General features: G+C 49.4%; 1 protein-coding gene and 1 non-coding gene across 2 annotated transcripts in view; both read left to right on the top strand.

Moving 5' to 3' along the window:
- Positions 1–5,404, top strand: part of EIF4A1 (eukaryotic translation initiation factor 4A1) — an 8,953-nt gene extending 3,549 nt beyond the window's left edge. The window contains exons 2-10 of the mRNA XM_083185859.1: positions 2,122–2,306; positions 2,519–2,658; positions 2,741–2,909; positions 3,123–3,232; positions 3,521–3,664; positions 3,945–4,082; positions 4,293–4,382; positions 4,463–4,542; positions 4,774–5,404. Coding sequence (XP_083041985.1) covers positions 2,122–2,306; positions 2,519–2,658; positions 2,741–2,909; positions 3,123–3,232; positions 3,521–3,664; positions 3,945–4,082; positions 4,293–4,382; positions 4,463–4,542; positions 4,774–4,918 — 1,201 coding nt within the window. The 3' untranslated portion in view covers positions 4,919–5,404. The remainder of the gene's footprint in view (positions 1–2,121; positions 2,307–2,518; positions 2,659–2,740; positions 2,910–3,122; positions 3,233–3,520; positions 3,665–3,944; positions 4,083–4,292; positions 4,383–4,462; positions 4,543–4,773) is intronic.
- LOC146076889 (small nucleolar RNA SNORD10) lies at positions 3,309–3,445 on the top strand. The gene has a single exon (XR_014474279.1). It is a non-coding gene; the product is annotated as a small nucleolar RNA SNORD10 (small nucleolar RNA).
- Positions 5,405–23,524: the final 18,120 nt, after the last annotated feature.

Raw genomic sequence — 23,524 nt, 5'->3', positions numbered from 1 at the left:
GCTCCCCCATCCCTGTATATTATATGTATACATCACACTGCTCCCCCATCCCTGTATATTATGTGTACATCACACTGCTCCCCCCATCCCTGTATATTATATGTATACATCACACTGCTCCCCCATCCCTGTATATTATATGTATACATCACACTGCTCCCCCATCCCTGTATATTATATATATCACACTGTGCCCCCCATCCCTGTATATTATATGTATACATCACACTGCCATCCCTGTATATTATATGTATACATCACACTGCTCCCCCATCCCTGTATATTATATATATACATCACACTGCTCCCCCATCCCTGTATATTATATATATATATCACACTGCGCCCCCATCCCTGTATATTATATATATCACACTGTGCCCCCCATCCCTGTATATTATATGTGTACATCACACTGCTCCCCCATCCCTGTATATTATATATATCACACTGTGCCCCCCATCCCTGTATATTATATATATCACACTGTGCCCCCCATCCCTGTATATTATATATATCACTGCGCCCCCCCATCCCTGGATATTATATATATCACTGTGCCCCCCATCCCTGGATGTTATATATATCACACTGCTGCCCCCCATCCCTGGATATTATATATATCACATCCCCCCCCCCCCCCCTTATCCCTGTATATTAGATATAGATGAGGGAGCAGTGTGATATATGTATCTATCGTGCTGCAACCAGTCATCGATAATCATAAGCTATGTCATGGATAACCAGCGGTGGACGTAGCTGTCGCTGGTCATCCATCATCTTTGACTGAATGGCCTGTTGGACAATCAGAATGTGGAGGTGGGACTTCCCGGTTGTTGGGGGTGGGGCTATGCTCGGTATACTGACACCTTGGGGGGGGGGGGGGGGGGGACACATAGGTATTCCTGTGACATTGGTGGCACAAGTATTTAACATCGGCCATAAACCATTGATAATTTCATATCGTTGATGGCCATCCCTAGCCTGAAGCCGAATATTTCTAATTATTTTGATGGAGGCCCACAAAATTGTATGTATGTACATAGCAGCCATTAAAAAAACAATAATCCCGTCATATAATAACTCACAGGCCGTCCTGCCGGGCCCTCCTGACACTGGTGCTCCCGCTGGGCCTTCGCTCCGCCACATGGAGCAGACTGGGCTCTGTACAAGCGGTGATGTCCAGGGCTTAATCTGTTTCCTTGAATGGCTGCTCACTTCAGTTCTCCTGTACTGACATGTTCCAGGGCCTCTCTGGTCTATGCTGCTAATCTGATTTACTATTGGCTGCAATGTTACAGACAAAGGTAGCGGCCGATGCACTGTATGCTCTGCAGGTATGCCTCGTGGGAGGCATGACCATATCCTGCGATTAGGCCACACCCCCAAAGTGTTCAAGATGGGTGCAAAAAACTACGCTGGCCACATTCCTTTTCCTGTGATACACTGATCGCCCAGTATAATGTATTGTACTGACCCCCATAATATATCCCCCACCGGTCTAATGGATACACTCTGATGTCATGTGTTTGATTCCCTACCTGTGGCATATGTATGTTCTGCCTGGGTTTCCCACAGTCCTGTCCTAATGATCCCTAGGAGTATAGTGTGAGCTCCCCTGGTGCAGGGACTGATGTGCTATATCCCAGGCCTGGGTCCTGCTGCTGTTATATTGTGTATTCACGTCTAGTTCCCAACCCTGGTCCTTAAGTACCCCCAGCAGGTGCACTCATTATTCAGACAGTGGAGCTAATGATGTTGCTTGTGATTCTACTTGAGAACCAGGGTTGGGAACCTTCTGTAGTATAGGGTGCGTCAGGCAGGGTGCTGACTGCTGCACTATTGCTAGGGGGCCTCCATGCTGGTTACACAATGCCTGACTAAGCAGCTTATAGTCATGTGCCTGCCTATATTCATGTCTGGGTGATGCTGAACGGGTAGATTCCTCCAGAAGGCCTTGTACCTGTCAGCACCCTTTGTGTGACTTCTATACCCTACACCATGAGGCACAAGTGTGTCCAGTAACATCTCCCCCTGCACTAATTGTATTGCACCATCTCGTGGCCCGTTTTCCTGATTCCAGATTATTTCATAGCTTAATGTGTCTGCTTTTGTTTTTAGATCCAGAGACAATAATGGACCCGAAGGCATGGAGCCTGATGGTATCATTGAGAGCAACTGGAATGAAATTGTGGATAGCTTCGATGATATGAACCTGTCTGAGTCTCTCCTCAGAGGAATTTACGCCTATGGTTTTGAGAAACCCTCTGCCATCCAGCAGCGTGCTATTCTACCTTGTATCAAGGGTAAGTGGTATCTTGTGTTGTGCCCCTGGGGGCTGGGGACCTATACCGGGGCAGGGTGAGGAAATATCAAATTGTATCCAGGTCAATGGTGATCTTGATGGCCATCCCGAGTCATTGGGGGAGGGGGGCTGGAGAATGGTGGTTTCAGGGGGGCGTTGGAGATGGGAGTACAGGGACCATGCTGCAAACACTGAGTAGTTTCTCCATTTCAGGTTATGATGTCATCGCACAGGCTCAGTCTGGAACTGGGAAAACAGCCACATTTGCTATTTCCATCCTCCAGCAAGTTGAGTTGGATTTAAAGGCCACTCAGGCCTTGGTACTGGCCCCGACCAGAGAGTTGGCCCAGCAGGTGAGTGACCTCTGTCTATAGGCTGAGTGAAGCAGAGACCTCATCTCAGCCATGATGCTGATGTCTGAACTCCTCTTTTCAGATCCAGAAGGTGGTGATGGCTCTTGGAGACTACATGGGTGCGTCTTGCCACGCTTGCATTGGTGGCACCAACGTACGGGCCGAGGTCCAGAAACTCCAGTCTGAGGCTCCGCACATCATCGTGGGCACGCCCGGCAGAGTCTTTGACATGTTAAACAGGCGTTACCTCTGTAAGTATCTGTTACAGGACCACCCCCTGTCACTGGGCAAGGCGGCGTCACATGACGCATGATCTTATATCTGACAGGGGCAGAGAGACTCCCATATTCATCCCAGTGCAGCTGTTGTGACTGTCAGCTGGTTCATGCTATGGGGACATGCTATGTATTTGGGCTTCTAGCCCATCACTTCTATTGGATAACAGGCTTTGTCTTTATTTGCAGCCCCCAAATACATAAAGATGTTTGTGCTGGATGAGGCTGATGAGATGTTGAGCAGAGGTTTCAAAGATCAAATCTATGATATTTTCCAGAAACTGAGCAGCAGCGCTCAGGTAAATCGCTGGCCTGTCATACCTTGTGCTACACACTAGATGGCGCTCTCACTTCATGTTCTGTAGTCCTGGGTTTGTTTAATGATGATATCCCATGCGTGTCATCTGACGCCCTCATATCCCTCTGCATTGGCTCTCTAGTCTGCGTATTGCAGGCCGGAACAGTCCGGTGCAGAGGATTGTGGGGAATGATCACACCACACTATCTGAAACCCGGCCACATCACTGCTGGATCTAATGTGCTTGTGAGCTGCTTCAGACTATAATACCTGACTTCTCTCATGTTAGGTGGTGCTTCTCTCTGCCACCATGCCCGCAGATGTGCTGGAGGTAACCAAAAAGTTCATGCGGGACCCCATCCGTATCTTGGTCAAGAAAGAGGAACTGACCCTGGAGGGTATCCGCCAGTTCTACGTCAATGTGGAGCGAGAGGTGAGCGTCCACTGGTCGCGGGGCCCCCTGTCACTGGGCAAGGATGGGTCATGTGACTCCTTCTTATATCTGACAGGGGAAGAGTAATTGTACCATATTCATCCCAGCGCAGCAGTACGGTGACTGTCAGCTGGTTCATGCTGTGGGCACACTCCAGCTTATTCTGCTGCTTCCTGGTCTGTGCTGATCAGTCTTGTCGTTGCAGATGAGTGCTGTCTCTGTAGTCGGGCCGGCAGCTCTCCTGCGACTCTCCTCGGTCTGACTGATGTCTGCTTTTCAGGAGTGGAAGCTGGACACGCTCTGTGACTTGTACGAGACCCTTACGATCACACAAGCTGTGATCTTCATCAACACCCGCCGGAAGGTGGACTGGCTGACGGAAAAGATGCACGCCCGGGACTTCACTGTGTCTGCCCTGGTAAGCTTTTACAGCTTCCTCCCATCTTGTTCCCCTGTCACTGGGCAAGGCGGCGTCATGTGACGTGAGCTCTTATATCTGACGGGGGTATAATAAAGGATCCCCATATTCATCCCAGCGCAGCTGCTCTGTGACTGTCAGCTGGTTCATGCTATGGGGACATGTGCACATAGTCTCGTCTATGGTGCTTATAGACCATCTCTTCCACAGCACGGTGATATGGACCAGAAGGAGAGAGACGTGATCATGCGTGAGTTCAGATCTGGGTCCAGTCGTGTTCTCATTACCACAGATTTACTGGTACGTGGCTTCCCTTGTATGGCCTGCCCAGTGCCCCCACTCTGTAAGGGTTCCGGTAGTAATGCAGTCTCTTGTTCCAGGCCCGAGGTATTGATGTGCAGCAGGTCTCCCTGGTCATAAACTATGATTTGCCAACCAACCGAGAGAACTACATTCACAGGTGAGTGACTGACTGGGCACTTCGCCATCCCAAGAGCATTCCCTCTCTGTGCAGCCTCCATGCTGATTGCAGAACGTAGGCCCTTGGAAGAGCAGCTGTAACCATGATCCACAGCGGTTAACGCTACACTGACGCGTTTCGCAACTTAAACATGGCTGACACAAATGTATTCCTTTATCTGATCTTATGACTGGTCCTGTGATCACCCAATAACTGAGGCTTCTCTTCCAGGATTGGACGAGGCGGCCGTTTCGGTAGGAAAGGAGTCGCCATAAACATGGTGACTGAGGAGGACAAGCGTACGCTTAAGGACATTGAGACTTTTTACAACACAACCATTGAGGAGATGCCGATGAATGTGGCAGATCTGATCTAGGCTTCCCAACAAGGGGAAATATTTAAATGGAAAAACAGAAAAAAAAAACAGCATAATGGAAAATAAAAAAAATCCCCCCTCTGCCCTCGTTCTCACACTACGGGGGCGTGGGCACAGGGGGGGCTGCACAGCTTTGTTTATAAAAGCCCCATACATTTGGGCTTGCCCTCCCTACTCCTTGTATGACATTAAATGATTATTTTTTTTTCTGTTTCAAATAAATGTTATTTTGAGGTATTGTGGCCGTAAATACTTGTTTTGTGTTTTCTTCTATAAAGTGAACACTAACCCCCCTCCCCCGATCTCTCTTCCCACCAAATCAGTGGACCAAACAGGATTCCTAGAATTCCCCCAAATCAGACAGCTCAATTTGGACTTGACTTTCTTTTTTTACTAAAATTTCCCTTCCCCCCAAAAGCTTAATTGTTAAAATTTTATTTGCTTTCTGTATAGTATTTATTAAATAAAAACTTTTTTTGCAACATAGTTTGTCTCTTGCTTTCCCTGCCCTTCCCAGCTAGCTGCCCCTCCTCCCCTGTGCTGTTTTTGGTGGGAAATGGGTTACATCTTCTGGGCTGACCTCTAAACACTTCTGTAAGGCAAGCGCTGGAGCTGCCATATTGCAGGCATTGGTATCTGGACTTGGTACCTCCTCGTCCTTCAGTGCGGGGTGTGCTATGGTGTAGTGCTTGGTCAGGGGTCTGGGAGTATTGCTCTAGCACTAAGAACAGAACGTTGTTAAGCCTTCCTACACCGCCATGGCAGAGTGTCCCCAGATGTGACCTGGGCTGCTGTGGGAGGGGTATATCATGCCGTAAGAAGTATGTCTGGCTCCACAGTCTCCTGTCAAAGAGATCTGACCAGCTCTACCTGCCAGGGTCGCCCTGTAAACATACTGGTGCTGTTACAGTAATGGGCTGCTCTCCCCCTTCCCTCATGAGTGTAGACATCCATAAAGGCAAAATTGGTAACGACAAAAGCAGAGTCCAACTAAATTCACATGTAAACTAGTGTTGCACATCTAGCTGCCAAATAGAAGCATGATTGTGTCACTTGCACAATTACACCTAGCTAGCATGCTGATGCGTTAGATGTTACCACTAACGATAGTCTGTCATAGACGCTAATTGGGTGGATGAGGGTGAATGATTCCTCAATAGCGTTACCATGCAAAAGAAACTACATTCTTTTATGGTGAATAAAACGGGTGTTTCATGGTGATAACTAACCCCCTTTATCAAGGTGTACAAAGGTTTTGTACACCTTGATAAAGGTTAGGTATCGCCCCAAAAACATCTGTTTTATTCACCATAAAGATTTTTTTTTTTTCCATAAGACCCGGTGTGTGTGTGTGTGTGTATATATATATATATATATATTATATATATATATATATATATATATATATATATATATATATATTTGCTATTTATAGGTTCCTGTAAAACACAGCAAATTTTGTTCTGTTTTGCAATAGATAATAGTGATACTACAAACTGGGTAGTAACAAACTGACAGGTAGAAGGGCCCTGCTTACAATCTATAGCTTCTAACGGACACTCCAGATGTTGTTTAACTACACATCCCAGCATGCCCTGCTACAGTTTAGTATTTGGCAATGCTGATGCTGGGATGTGTAGTTCAACAACAACTGGAGTGTCAAGGTTAGCCAACAGGGTACTTGTGGAGTATCATGGCTCCCACAATGGCCATCGCACGGGGAAAAAAATCGCATCGCATGCGATTTTTAACAAAAGCATCCAAATGCGTTGAAATTAGTATGAAACATGTTCAATGGCCCTCAAATGTCATTTTTGAGGCTGTACCACCCCCACTATCAACGTGAACCCGAAGCGGTACGCATCCTACAACCTTTTCATACCCCCACTATCCATGTCGGCGTGGAGTTGAGAATAGAAAGTGTGGTGAGCGCAGCGAGGGGACACTGATACCTTCACAGGTGTCCGCGGGGCTCGCTGCGCTTGCCACACTTTCTATTCTCAACTCCACACCGACGTGGATAGTGGGGGTATGAAAAGGTCGTAGGACGCGTACCGCCGCCGCTCGTAAAATCGCATGCCATTATATATGGCATGCGATGGGAGCCGTGATAATCCACAAGAACCGCCATCAATTATAGAATAAAGAAAATATTGTGAAAGAGGATTTTTTTATTTTTTCTTTATCAAAAGATTCAGAAATGGCCTGTATAAATTTGGTCGTAACACAAGTAAACACTTGGATTATACTTTCTGGAATTAACGTCACTGGTGTCTCTAGTCTTCGAATCCATCAGTAAAGCCCCGTACACAAGGGGGAGATATATTGCTCAGTTTCTCCTTTTCATCAGCGACCAGAGATGATTGCTGATGAAAGGGAACCTCTGCCGGCGGTGCAAGCTCCTGCGACCAACGATTAGAACGGGGCTGAAAATGGGAGTCGCCAGGCACTCCCATCACTGGCAATATGGTCGCCAGTGACCATATTTCCAGCTGATTTCATCCCCTATTGCCTCGTGTGTACACCGTATAAGCCTATACAAATGCAGAGAAGTAGTGGTTTGGTATCACCTTGTGCACCACACTGAACGCGGACCATCTAAAACAAAAGATACGATCTCCAAGCAGCCTGATGTTCATGGGTCCAAGGGACTGTAGCCAAACTGGCCATGGATGTTACAAGAAAATAAACCCTAGATTAAACCAAGGTAGTGAGAATGGTGAAAAAAGCAATGCATTTTATCACGTACTGCCCCATGCCATACCCCATCTCAGACACATCTCATGAAGGTGTAAAGCTGTAGTAGACTGCTGAGATATTATGGCAATGGTCAGCGAATAAGCAAGATGGCAGCAGGTACATTCAGGAGGTCTAGTGCACTACAAGACTCAGGATCCGTTGCATGAGGGTTCCCCCTACAGACGTAATGACAGGAAAATAAGATTTGGGATAAGGGAGAAGAACTATGGGAGGTGGCATTTGCCCCTTCGGATCTCACCGCAGTGCGGGTTCACCAAAGCTTGGCCAGGATTGGTTTTCGTCCCATTACTTGCCTAAAAAAGTACCCTCGAAGATGGTTTCACAAATGTCTAAAGTCAGCTAGACCCCAAGTAACAACAGCTGAGTGAGTGACGGAACCTGCAGCGTTTCCTCCTGAACGCGTAACTGCGCACATAAGTAGATCTGGTGTTAGGGTGAGGACGATGCACGATACATGCAGTCCTTTTATGATGGTCGATGCTGATGACACAACAGTGATTTCCAGCATTTGTTGTACATTTCTCTCTGAGACATGTCCGGATGGAATGTAGGGGAAACCATTAGGTGTATAGCATGCAGTAACAGGCAGAGGGCGACACCGAGCCACAAAGCTCACCCACACTGCCAGATACATTCATGCCATTTGTAATCTTCAGGGTGAGTGCTATAATGGAGGACTGAGCCCAGTGATCAACACACTGCTTCTCCCATCTGCTGGCTTCCATTACACTCACTGAATATAATGGCACCATGCTGTGACCACTCATACTCTGCTCCATCTAGCGGCTGCCAGGAACCCCTCATACTCTGCTCCATCCAGTGGCCACCAGGAACCCCTCATACTCTGCTCCATCTAGCGTCCACCAGGAACCCCTCATACTCTGCTCCGTCCAGCACCCACTGGGAACCCCTCACCCTCTGCCACATCCAGCAACCACCAGGAACCCCTTACACTCTGCTCCATCCAGCAGCCACCCGGAACCCCTCACACTCTGCTCCATCCAGCGGCCACCAGGAACCCCTCACACTCTGCTCCATCCAGCGGCCACCAGGAACCCCTCATACTCTACTCCGTCTAGCGACCACCAGGAACCCCTCATACTCTACTCCGTCTAGCGTCCACCAGGAACCCCTCACCCTCTGCCACATCCAGCAACCACCAGGAACCCCTTACACTCTGCTCCATCCAGCGGCCACCAGGAACCCCTCATAATCTGCTCCATCCAGCGGCCACCAGGAACCCCTCATAATCTGCTCCATCCAGCGGCCACCAGAACCCCTCATAATCTGCTCCATCCAGCGGCCACCAGAACCCCTCATAATCTGCTCCATCCAGCGGCCACCAGAACCCCTCATAATCTGCTCCATCCAGCGGCCACCAGAACCCCTCATAATCTGCTCCATCCGGCGGCCACCAGAACCCCTTACACTCTGCTCCATCCAGCGGCCACCAGGAACCCCTCATACTCTGCTCCATCCAGCAGCTGCCAGGAACCCCTCATACAGCAGCCACCAGGAACCCCTCACACTCTGCCACATCCAGCGGCCACGAGGAACCCCTCATACTCTGCTCCATCCAGCGGCCACCAGGAACCCCTTACACTCTGCTTCATACAGCAGCCACGAGGAACCCTCATACTCTGTTCCATCCAGCGACCGCCAGGAACCCCTCCTACAGCGGCCACCAGGAACCCCTCCTACAGCGGCCACCAGGAACCCCTCATAATCTGCTCCATCCAGCGGCCACCAGAACCCCTCATAATCTGCTCCATCCAGCGGCCACCAGAACCCCTCATAATCTGCTCCATCCAGCGGCCACCAGAACCCCTCATAATCTGCTCCATCCAGCGGCCACCAGAACCCCTTACACTCTGCTCCATCCAGCGGCCACCAGGAACCCCTCATACTCTGCTCCATCCAGCAGCTGCCAGGAACCCCTCATACAGCAGCCACCAGGAACCCCTCACACTCTGCCACATCCAGCGGCCACGAGGAACCCCTCATACTCTGCTCCATCCAGCATCTGCTCCATCCAGCGGCCACCAGGAACCCCTCATAATCTGCTCCATCCAGCGGCCACCAGAACCCCTCATAATCTGCTCCATCCAGCGGCCACCAGAACCCCTCATAATCTGCTCCATCCAGCGGCCACCAGAACCCCTCATACTCTGCCACATCCAGCGGCCACCAGGAACCCCTCACACTCTGCCACATCCAGCGGCCACGAGGAACCCCTCATACTCTGCTCCATCCAGCAGCTGCCAGGAACCCCTAATACAGCAGCCACCAGGAACCCCTTACACTCTGCCACATCCAGTGGCCCCCAGGAACCCTTCATACTCTGCTCCATCCAGCGGCCACCAGGAACCCCTTACACTCTGCTTCATACAGCAGCCACGAGGAACCCTCATACTCTGTTCCATCCAGCGGCCACGAGGAACCCCTCCTACAGCGGCCACCAGGAACCCCTCATAATCTGCTCCATCCAGCGGCCACCAGAACCCCTCATAATCTGCTCCATCCAGCGGCCACGAGGAACCCCTCATACTCTGCTCCATCCAGCATCTGCTCCATCCAGCGGCCACCAGGAACCCCTCATAATCTGCTCCATCCAGCGGCCACCAGAACCCCTCATAATCTGCTCCATCCAGCGGCCACCAGAACCCCTCATAATCTGCTCCATCCAGCGGCCACCAGAACCCCTCATACTCTGCCACATCCAGCGGCCACCAGGAACCCCTCACACTCTGCCACATCCAGCGGCCACGAGGAACCCCTCATACTCTGCTCCATCCAGCAGCTGCCAGGAACCCCTAATACAGCAGCCACCAGGAACCCCTTACACTCTGCCACATCCAGTGGCCCCCAGGAACCCTTCATACTCTGCTCCATCCAGCGGCCACCAGGAACCCCTTACACTCTGCTTCATACAGCAGCCACGAGGAACCCTCATACTCTGTTCCATCCAGCGGCCGCCAGGAACTCCTCATACAGCGGCCACCAGGAACCCCTCCTACAGCGGCCACCAGGAACCCCTCATAATCTGCTCCATCCAGCGGCCACCAGAACCCCTCATAATCTGCTCCATCCAGCGGCCACGAGGAACCCCTCATACTCTGCTCCATCCAGCATCTGCTCCATCCAGCGGCCACCAGAACCCCTCATAATCTGCTCCATCCAGCGGCCACCAGAACCCCTCATAATCTGCTCCATCCAGCGGCCACCAGAACCCCTCATAATCTGCTCCATCCAGCGGCCACCAGAACCCCTTACACTCTGCTCCATCCAGCGGCCACCAGGAACCCCTCATACAGCAGCCACCAGGAACCCCTCACACTCTGCCACATCCAGCGGCCACGAGGAACCCCTCATACTCTGCTCCATCCAGCATCTGCTCCATCCAGCGGCCACCAGAACCCCTCATAATCTGCTCCATCCAGCGGCCACCAGAACCCCTCATACTCTGCTCCATCCAGCAGCTGCCAGGAACCCCTCATACAGCAGCCACCAGGAACCCCTCACACTCTGCCACATCCAGCGGCCACGAGGAACCCCTCATACTCTGCTCCATCCAGCATCTGCTCCATCCAGCGGCCACCAGAACCCCTCATAATCTGCTCCATCCAGCGGCCACCAGAACCCCTCATAATCTGCTCCATCCAGCGGCCACCAGAACCCCTCATAATCTGCTCCATCCAGCGGCCACCAGAACCCCTTACACTCTGCTCCATCCAGCGGCCACCAGGAACCCCTCATACTCTGCTCCATCCAGCAGCTGCCAGGAACCCCTCATACAGCAGCCACCAGGAACCCCTCACACTCTGCCACATCCAGCGGCCACGAGGAACCCCTCATACTCTGCTCCATCCAGCAGCTGCCAGGAACCCCTAATACAGTAACCCCGGGTTCCCGACAGCCACCGGCTATTCTCCCTCATGGGGGTCCTCAACCCCCATAGAGGGAGAATAGAGTACGCTCGCCACCGTGCCCGCAAGGGGCCTTGTTGTGCTCGCCATGCTGTCTGAGTCCAGTCAGTCGGGCTAATGACTGTCGGAACCCTATACCACACCCTTCCCACCTCCCTGCCCCTGCAGCTGCCTACAGCATTTATACACCAGAGCAGAGAACATGTTACTGCGCTAGGTTTGGCTGTTACCTGCCACTGACTTGTGATACGCAGGGGTTTCTAGAGAATGACAGTTTGATATTTCCTGAAACCGATAGGAAAAATCACCAGGACTTGCTCTGAGACTCCTCCCCCAAGGACTAACTAAGCAATTGGAAGTTTCCAGTTAGCTTTAATATTCTGTAAGCAGTGGCGTAACTTTAATTTTGCTCCCCCCTGCCAAAAAGTTTGTGGCGTCCCCCCTGGGTGAAACTGTCTGTCTGCTTCCTCTCTGCTGGCCTGGCTTCCCGGCTCCTCTCCAGCGTGTGACGTGATGACGTCACACTCATAATTTAGAGGCTGAAGCAGGAGAGAGGCAGAGAGTGAGACCAGCAGACACTGCTGCTTTCCCCTGGCTCCGACAGGTCCCAGGCCACCCCTGATCCACCCGCCCATCCTGTACACAGCAGCCAATAGCCAGCCCTGTGTACAGTCAATTGAATGAGTGGGGAGATTTGTTGTCTCTGACTGTCATGGCTGCACCCAAGCCACGGCTGACTCGCCTCCGGTGATCAGGCAGCAGCATGTCAGTGCCCTGGGCGGGTTCCGGCACCTGGCGCCCACACAGATCCCGCTGCCTCTTGCTCCCCCAATCAGCAGCAGGGGCTGCCTTGCAGTAGTTACACCACTGTCTGTAATGCAGGGTACACACCAGGACGACCCGCTCACGATGCACATCGTGAGCGGGTCGTCAGTGTCTCGTCCGACCCGCTCACGGTGACGCGGGGGGGGGGGGGGCACGACCCGCTCACGATGTGCACGGTGAGCGGGTCCGATCCGATGGCGACCCACACCCGGCTGTATGGTCGTCATTGAGATCCTACCTGCAGCAGGTAGGATCTCAATAACGACCGACCCGCGGGACCGCGCATCGGATCGGTATCGGTCCACACCAGGTCAGAAAAGGGCCCAATCAGCACACAATCTACATCCAATTGATCGGAATTGGATCTAGATTGTGGGGATCGGGCCCTAGTCGTCCTGGTGTGTACCCAGCATAACTACTCAGTTGTCTTTTCCATCATCAAATCAGCATCTGTTGCTGCAGCAATGAGTTTAAAGTGTGTCCTCCACCCCCTATATGAGTGTAACCCCCCTCTCCCAGCAGCCACTAAGCCTCCCACCCTCCTGCTTTTTAGGGGACCACCAAAAATGTTAGTTTTTTTTTCCCATGCACCACTGGGTTTTCAGAGCTGAAATTTCCGTAACCATTCTTAAAAATTGAATACTGTGGTTACTGGTATCATACTTATTATAGCCCAATGAAATTCCTGTGTCTACTTTATAGCCTAATTGCATTCTAATTTTTGGCCACAAGATGTCCTCACGTAATTAAATTTTTACATTTTTTTTGCTAATTATTTCATTAACAAGACAGTGAGATTATTCATAGGCTATGTCACTCAGAGGATCTCAAGGAACATTTTGGGGAAAACCTATCCAAATCGGATCTTTAGTTCTTGAGTTTATTTCGCACATACATCATACATGCCGACTTTTTAAAACTCCTCTCCGGGAGAAGCCCGGAGAGGAGTAAAACGGGGGCTGGACCAGGCTTCGTTTTGGTAGTGGGGCGAGGCTGGCGTCACCAAGCCCCGCCCCCACGACCAGCAGCCGCATTAATTTGGGGGGGGGGGGGCTAAAATGACGCAAAACGACTCAATTCGCATCATTTTAGCCCCTCCCCGTGGACCTGTGAATAGTCTTGAGCAAAGCGATTCATTGAAATGAGTTGAGACATAAGGCTCAGCTCAGTGAAGTGTGTTGAGTCATGGAATCGTCTCGCGAGTCATGGCTCATTTGGTTTTCTAGTGCACGGCTCACATCAGCTCCTACCTGTCATTTTTCAAACAAAGCCTGTAACTTCACAGTTAGGAGCTGATTGGCCGGTGAAAAAATTAAAGTTTTATTTTGCATGGGTATCAGTGTGTTTATTTTACTATTTCTATTACTGTGGAACTACAAGTGCCAGCGGGCCCTTTAATGCCCCGCATGCTGGGACTTCTGGTTCTCCAAACCCAGCATGCGGGGGAGGCTTGCTGGGACTCATAGTTCCACGGTATAAGAGAATAGTTTTTCATCTATTTTTTACACCAGTATCAGCTCGATGCCCACAGCCCAGGGGCATCGAGGACAGCCCCGGGCTTCAGCATGGGCAGGTAAGTTCTGGAGGGGGGGGGGATGCCTTCTTTGAGGGGGTCCCCAGGACCCCTGCCCATGCTGACCGGTCAGGGGGTGAATGCTTTGGCCGGGGGGACTTGTATAAAAAGTCTCCCCCCCCCGGCTGTGGCATTACCCTGCTGGCTGGTTGGGCCCGGTGCTGGTTCTTGAAATACGGGGGACCCCCAGTCATTTTGTCACCCGTATTTTGGGAACCAGGACCGGCCCTTGAGCCTGGTGCTGGTTTTATAAAAATCCAGGGGACCCCTATTTGGTTTGCTCCGTGATTTTATGAAACCAGGACCGGCTCTTAGAGCCCGGGGCTTGTTATGCTCAGGAGGGGGGACCCCACGCCGTTTTTTTGCGCAATTTTATTTATTTATTTTTTACCAAAAATCGCAAATGTTTTGAAATGTGCACATTTCCATGACTTAAAATTGCACCATATCGCAATTTTTCCCGAAGAATTCGCATTTCATTAAATATGCGGATTACAAGGGAAAAATGCGAGTTCTAAAAGTGCGATTTGCGGCGATATGGTGCGATTTCTAAAAATGCAATAAAATCGCATTCTATTAAATGTCCATATCCGGCCAAGTTCTACCAATGGTGGATTCATTGGAAAACCGGAATTTGGCTGAAGTTATCGTTCATAAAAACGATTTCGGCTGATTGTATATTAGCCGGGCGCCGGGTCCTGGCCGTATTTTACATGGAATGTGTACGAAAGGGTGCAGTCATATCCATTCTATCTGAGTAACCTAACCCATAATGTGGTGCCCAACAAGGGATTTACAGACTGGTAACAAATAACAATCAGAAAATAACATTTCATTATTGCTGCTGAAGATTATATATATATATATATATATATATATATATATATATATATATATATATATAACTGCTAAGCGGACTGGGATTGCGAAATAGTGCACGCACAATGAGCACAATAGTGTAGGAGCCAGCAAGTTCCTGCAGAGGTGATGTCACATGACTGTCACATGACTGTCACACTGGGGAAACGTTGCACACTCAGCTGAGTCAGACATGCTGGGAATGTATACTGTTCACCGATCTGGCCAGTATTCTGCTGTATCCATTGTCTGTACAAGTACATAGTGCACAAACACACACATAGAGGTACACCCCCCCCCCCCCAATCCTGCAGCAATAGGGGCCCAGTCCTAGTTATGGGGCACAGCAAGGCCAAGACATAGGGGCCCAGTACTAGGTATGGGATATGGCAGAGCAAAGACATAGGGGCACAGTCCTGGTTATGGGATATGGCAGAGCCAAGACATAGGGGCCCAGTATTAGTTACGGGATATGGCAGAGCCAAGACATAGGGGCCCAGTCCTATATATGGGATATGGCAGAGCCAAGACATAGGGGCCCAGTCCTATATATGGGATACAGCAGAGCCAAGACATAGGGGCCCAGTCCTAGATATGGGATACGGCAAGGCCGAGACATAGGGGCCCAGTCCTGGTTATGGGATATGGCAGAGCAAAGACATAGGGGCCCAGTACTAGTTATGTTATACGGCAAGGCTAATACATAGGGGCAGAGTCCTACTTATGGGAAAGGGCAGAGCCGAGACATAGGGGCCCAGTCCTAGTTATGGGAAATGGCAGAGCTAAGACATAGGAGCCCAGTACTAGGTATGGGATACGGCAGAACCAAGACATAGGGGCCCAGTCATAGTTATGGGATATGGCAGTGCCAAGACATAGGGGCCCTGTCCTGTTTATGGGATATGGCAGAGCCAAGACATAGGGACCCTGTCCTGGTTATGGGATACGGCAAGGCCGAGACATAGGGGCCCAGTCCTAGATATGGGATACGGCAAGGCCGAGACATAGGGGCCCAGTCCTGGTTATGGGATATGGCAGAGCAAAGACATAGGGGCCCAGTACTAGTTATGTTATACGGCAAGGCTAATACATAGGGGCCCAGTCCTACTTATGGGAAAGGGCAGAGCCGAGACATAGGGGCCCAGTCCTAGTTATGGGAAATGGCAGAGCCAAGACATAGGAGCCCAGTACTAGTTATGGGATACGGCAGAGCCAAGACATAGGGGCCCAGTCCTATATATGGGATATGGCAGAGCCAAGACATAGGGGCCCAGTCCTATATATGGGATACAGCAGAGCCAAGACATAGGGGCCCAGTCCTAGATATGGGATACGGCAAGGCCGAGACATAGGGGCCCAGTCCTAGTTATGGGAAATGGCAGAGCTAAGACATAGGGTCCCAGTCCTGGTTATGGGAAATGGCAGAACTAAGACATAGGGGCCCAGTACTAGTTACGGGATACGGCAGAGCTAAGACATAGGGGCCCAGTACTAGTTATGTTATACGGCAAGGCTAAGACATAGAGGCAGAGTCCTACTTATGGGAAAGGGCAGAGCCGAGACATAGGGGCCCAGTCCTAGTTATGGAAAAGGGCAGAGCCGAGACATAGGGGCCCAGTCCTAGTTATGGGAAATGGCAGAGCTAAGACATAGGGGCCCAGTCCTGGTTATGGGAAATGGCAGAGCTAAGACATAGGGGCCCAGTACTAGTTACAGGATACGGCAGAGCCAAGACATAGGAGCCCAGTCCTAGTTATGGGATACAGCAGAGCTAAGACATAGGGGCCCAGTACTAGTTATGTTATACGGCAAGGCTAATACATAGGGGCAGAGTCCTACTTATGGGAAAGGGCAGAGCCGAGACATAGGGGCCCAGTCCTAGTTATGGGATACGGCAGAACCAAGACATAGAGGCCCAGTCCTAGTTATGGGATATGGCAGAGCCAAGACATAGGGGCCCAGTACTAGTTATGGGAAATGGCAAAGCCAAGACATAGGGGCCCAGTCCTAGTTATGGGATACGGCAGAGCCAAGACATAGGAGCCCAGTACTAGTTATGGGATACGGCAGAGCTAAGACATAGGGGCCCAGTACTAGTTATGTTATACGGCAAGGCTAAGACATAGGGGAAGAGTCCTAGTTATGGGATATGGCAGTGCCAAGACATAGGGGCCCAGTCCTAGTTATGGGATATGGCAGTGCCAAGACATAGGGGCCCAGTCCTAGTTATGGGATATCGCAGAGCCAAGACATAGGGGCCCAGTCCTAGGTATGGGATATGGCAGAGCCAAGACATAGAGCCCCAGTCCTAGTTATGGGATATGGCAGAGCAAAGACATAGGGGCCCAGTCATAGTTGTGGTATACGGCAAAGCCAAGACATAGGAGCCCATTAGTTATGGGATATGGCAGAGCCAAGACATAGGGGCCCAGTCCTAGTTATGGGAAATGGCAGAGCCAAAACATAGGGGCCCAGTCCTAGTCATGGTATAAATCAGAGCTAAGACATAGGGGCCCAATACTAGTTATGGAATATACCATAGCCAAGACATAGGGGCCCAGTCCTAGTTATGGGATACAGCAGAGCCAAGACATAGGGGCCCAGTCCTAGTTATGGGATGCGACAGAGCCAAGACATAGGGGGAAAAGCCCTAGTTATGGGATACGGCAGAGGAAAGACATAGGGGCTCAGTCCTAGATATGGGATACAGCAAGGTCTAGACATAGGGGCACAGTCCTAGTTATGGAATACGGCAGAACCAAGACAGAGGGGCCGAGTCCTAGTTATGAGAAATTGCAGAGCCAAGACATAGGGGCCCGGTCCTAGTTATGGGATACGGCAAGGCCAAGACATAGAATACGGCAGAGCCAAGACATAGGGGCCCATCCCGTGTTATGGGATACAACACAGCCAAGACATAGTGGGAAAAGCCCTAGTTATGGGATATGGCAGAGCCAAGACATATTGGCCCAGTCCTAGTCATGGGATACAGCAGAGCCAAGACATAGGGGCCCAGTCCTGGTTATGGGATACGGCAGAGCCAAGACATAGGGGCCCAGTCCTAGGTATGGGATATGGCAGAGCCAAGACATAGGGGCCCAGTACTAGTTATGGGACACGGCAGAGCTAAGACATAGGGGCCCATCCCGTGTTATGGGATACGGCAAGGCCAAGACATAGGGGCCCAGTCCTAGTTATGGGATATGGCAGAGCAAAGACATTGGGGCCCAGTCCTAGCTATGGGAAATGGCAGAGCTAAGACATAGGGGCCCAGTCCTAGTTATGGGATAAGGCAGAGCTAAGACATAGGGGCCCAGTACTAGTTATGTTATAGGGCAAGGCCAAGACATAGGGGCCCAGTACTAGGTATGGGATACGGCAGAGCCAATACATAGGGGCCCAGTGTAACGGAATCTGCTGCGCTATATAAAACGCTGTAACGGAATCTGCTGCGCTATATAAGACACTGTAACAGAATCTGCTTCGCTATATAAGACACTGTAACGGAATATGTTGGCGCTATATAAGACGCTGTAACGGAATCTGCTGCGCTATATAAGACACTGTAACGGAATCTGCTGCGCTATATAAGACGCTGTAACGGAATCTGCTGCGCTATATAAGACGCTGTAACAGAATCTGCTGCGCTATATAAGACGCTGTAACGGAATCTGCTGCGCTATATAAGACGCTGTAACGGAATCTGCTGCGTTATACAAGACACAGTAACGGAATCTGCTGCGCTATACAAGGCACTGTAACGGAATCTGCTGTGCTATATAAGACGCTGTAACAGAATCTGCTGCGCTATATAAGAAACTGTAACGGAATCTGCTGCGCTATATAAGACACAGTAACGGAATCTGCTGCGCTATATAAGACACTGTAACGGAATCTGCTGCGCTATATAAGACGCTGTAACGGAATCTGCTGCGCTATATAAGACGCTGTAACGGAATCTGCTGCGCTATATAAGACACTGTAACGGAATCTGCTGCGCTATATAAGATGCTGTAACGGAATCTGCTGCGCTATATAAGACGCTGTAACGGAATCTGCTGCGCTATATAAGACACTGTAACGGAATCTGCTGCGCTATATAAGACGCTGTAACGGAATCTGCTGCGCTATATAAGACACTGTAACGGAATCTGCTGCGCTATATAAGACACTGTAACGGAATCTGCTGCGCTATATAAGACACTGTAACGGAATCTGCTGCGCTATATAAGACGCTGTAACGGAATCTGCTGCGCTATATAAGACGCTGTAACGGAATCTGCTGCGTTATATAAGACACAGTAACGGAATCTGCTGCGCTATATAAGACACTGTAACGGAATCTGCTGCGCTATATAAGACGCTGTAACGGAATATGCTGCACTATATAAAACGCTGTAATGGAATCTGCTGCGCTATATAAGACACTGTAACGGAATCTGCTGCGCTATATAAGACGCTGTAACGGAATCTGCTGCGCTATATAAGACTCTGTAACGGAATCTGCTGCGCTATACAAGGCACTGTAACGGAATCTGCTGCGCTATATAAGACACTGTAACGGAATCTGCTACGCTATATAAGACACTGTAACGGAATCTGCTGCGCTATATAAGACACTGTAACGGAATCTGCTGCGCTATATAAGACGCTGTAACGGAATCTGCTGCGCTATATAAGACGCTGTAACGGAATCTGCTGCGTTATATAAGACACAGTAACGGAATCTGCTGCGCTATATAAGACACTGTAACGGAATCTGCTGCGCTATATAAGACGCTGTAACGGAATCTGCTGCACTATCGCTATATAAGACACTGTAACGGAATCTGCTGCGCTATATAAGACGCTGTAACGGAATCTGCTGCGCTATATAAAACGCTGTAACGGAATCAGCTGCGCTATATAAGACGCTGTAACGGAATCTGCTGCGCTATATAAGACGCTGTAACGGAATCTGCAGCGCTATATAAGACGCTGTAACGGAATCTGCTGCGCTATATAAGACGCTGTAACGGAATCTGCTGCGTTATATAAGACACAGTAACGGAATCTGCTGCGCTATATAAGACACTGTAACGGAATCTGCTGCACTATATAAGACGCTGTAACGGAATCTGCTGCGTTATATAAGACACAGTAACGGAATCTGCTGCGCTATATAGGACTCTGTAACGGAATCTGCTGCGCTATATAAGACACTGTAACGGAATCTGCTGCGCTATAAAAGACACTGTAACGGAATCTGCTGCACTATATAAGACGCTGTAACAGAATCTGCTGCACTATATAAGACACTGTAACGAATTCTGCTGCGCTATATAATACACTGTAACGAAATCTGCTGTGCTATATAAGACGCTGTAACCGCATCTGCTGCGCTATATAAGACGCTGTAACCGCATCTGCTGCGCTATATAACACGCTGTAACGGAATCTGCTGCGCTATATAAGACACAGTAACTGAATCTGCTGCACTATATAAGACACTGTAACGGAATCTGCTGCGCTATATAAGATGCAGTAACGGAATTTGCTGCGCTATATAAGACGCTGTAACGGAATCTGCTGCGCTATATAAGACACTGTAAGGGAATCTGCTGCGCTATATAAAACGCTGTAACGGAATCTGCTGCGCTATATAAGACACTGTAACCGCATCTGCTGCGCTATATAAGACGCTGTAACAGAATCTGCTGCGCTATATAAGACACAGTAACTGAATCTGCTGCGCTATATAAAACTCTGTAACGGAATCTGCTGCGCTATATAAGACACTGTAACGGCATCTTCTGCGCTATATAAGACACTGTAACGGAATCTGCTGCGCTATATAAGACACTGTAAGGGAATCTGCTGCGCTATATAAGACGCTGTAACGGAATCTGCTGCGCTATATAAGACACTGTAACAGAATCTGCTGCGCTATATAAGACGCTGTAACGGAATCTGCTGCGTTATATAAGACACAGTATCGGAATCTGCTGCGCTATATAAGACTCTGTAACGGAATCTGCTGCGCTATATAAGACACTGTAACGGAATCTGCTGCGCTATATAAGACGCTGTAACGGAATCTGCTGCGCTATATAAGACGCTGTAACAGAATCTGCTGCTCTATATAAGACGCTGTAACGGAATCTGCTGCGCTATATAAGACGCTGTAACGGAATCTGCTGCGCTATATAAGACGCTGTAACGGAATCTGCTGCGCTATATAAGACGCTGTAACGGAATCTGCTGCGCTATATAAGACACTGGAACGGGATCTACTGTGCTATATAAGACACTGTAACGGAACCTGCTGCTCTATTTAAGATGCTGTAACGGAATCTGCTGCACTATATAAGACGCTGTAACGGAATCTGCTGCGCTATATAAGATGCTGTAACGGAATCTGCTTTGCTATATAAGCCTCTGTAACAGAATCTGCTGCGCTATATAAGACGCTTTAACGGAATCTGCTGCGCTATATAAGACGCTTTAACGGAATCTGCTGCGCTATATAAAACTCTGTAACGGAATATGCTGCGCTATATAACACACTATAACGGAATCTACTGCGCTATATAAGACACTGTAACAGAATCTGCTGCGCTATATAAGACACTGTAACAGAATCTGCTGCGCTATATAAGACGCTGTAATGGAATCTGCTGCGCTATATAAGACGCTGTAACGGAATCTGCAGCGCTATATTAGACTCTGTAACGGAATATGCTGCGCTATAAGACACTGTAACGGAATCTGCTGCGCTATATAAGACACTTAACGGAATCTGCTGCGCTATATAAGACACTGTAACAGAATCTGCTGCGCTATATAAGACACTGTAACGGAATCTGCTGCTCTATATAAGACACTGTAACAGAATCTGCTGCGCTATATAAGACGCTGTAACAGAATCTGCTGCGCTATATAAGACGCTGTAACGGAATCTGCTGCGCTATATAAGACGCTGTAACGGCATCTGCTGCGCTATATAAGACACTGTAACGGAATCTGCTGCGATACATAAGACGCTGTAACGCAATCTGCTGCACTATATAAGACGCTGTAACGGAATCTGCTGTGATTTATAAGACGCTGTAATGGAATCTGCTGCGCTACATAAGACACTGTAACGGAATCTGCTGCGCTATACAAGACGCTGTAACGGAATCTGCTGCGCTATATAAGGCGCTGTAACGGAATCTGCTGCACTATATAAGACACTGTAACTGGATCTGCTGCGCTATATAAGACACTGTCCTGGAATCTGCTGCGCTATATAAGACACTGTAACAGAATCTGCTGCGCTATATAAGACGCTGTAACGGAATCTGCTGCGCTATATAAGACACTGTAACGGAATCTGCTGCGCTATATAAGACACTGTAACAGAATCTGCTGCGCTATATAAGACACTGTAACAGAATCTGCTGCGCTATATAAGACGCTGTAATGGAATCTGCTGCGCTATATAAGACGCTGTAACGGAATCTGCAGCGCTATATTAGACTCTGTAACGGAATATGCTGCGCTATAAGACACTGTAACGGAATCTGCTGCGCTATATAAGACACTTAACGGAATCTGCTGCGCTATATAAGACACTGTAACAGAATCTGCTGCGCTATATAAGACACTGTAACGGAATCTGCTGCGCTATATAAGACACTGTAACGGAATCTGCTGCGCTATATAAGACACTGTAACAGAATCTGCTGCGCTATATAAGACGCTGTAACAGAATCTGCTGCGCTATATAAGACGCTGTAACGGAATCTGCTGCGCTATATAAGACGCTGTAACGGCATCTGCTGCGCTATATAAGACACTGTAACGGAATCTGCTGCGATACATAAGACGCTGTAACGCAATCTGCTGCACTATATAAGACGCTGTAACGGAATCTGCTGTGATTTATAAGACGCTGTAATGGAATCTGCTGCGCTACATAAGACACTGTAACGGAATCTGCTGCGCTATACAAGACGCTGTAACGGAATCTGCTGCGCTATATAAGGCGCTGTAACGGAATCTGCTGCACTATATAAGACACTGTAACTGGATCTGCTGCGCTATATAAGACACTGTCCTGGAATCTGCTGCGCTATATAAGACACTGTAACAGAATCTGCTGCGCTATATAAGACGCTGTAACGGAATCTGCTGCGCTATATAAGACACTAACGGAATCTGCTGCGCTATATTAGACACTGTAACGGAATCTGCTGCGCTATATAAGACACTGTAATGGAAACCTGTGCATGAGGGGGAGGAGGAATAATACCCTGTCCGTGGTCTGTGACTGTACCCTGAGACCTGTGCAGGAGGGGAGGAGGAATAATACCCTGTCCGTGGTCTGTGACTGTACCCTGAGACCTGTGCAGGAGGGGAGGAGGAATAATACCCTGTCTGGGGTCTGTGACTGTACCCTGAGACCTGTGCAGAAGGGGAGGAGGAATAATACCCTGTCCGTGGTCTGTGACTGTACCCTAAGACCTGTGCAGAAGGGGAGGAGGAATAATACCTTGTACGTGGTCTGTGACTGTACCCTGAGACCTGTGCATGAGGGGAGGAGGAATAATACCCTGTCCGTGGTCTGTGACTGTACCCTGAGACCTGTGCAGGAGGGGAGGAGGAATAATACCCTGTCTGTGACTGTACCCTGAGACCCGT

The sequence above is a fragment of the Crinia signifera genome, chromosome 4, assembly GCF_055691185.1.
Source record: "Crinia signifera chromosome 4, ASM5569118v1, whole genome shotgun sequence".
Classification (NCBI taxonomy): Eukaryota; Metazoa; Chordata; class Amphibia; order Anura; family Myobatrachidae; genus Crinia; species Crinia signifera.
The sequence above is the reverse complement of the archived record's forward strand: the minus strand, read 5'-3'. Positions and strand labels throughout refer to the sequence as shown.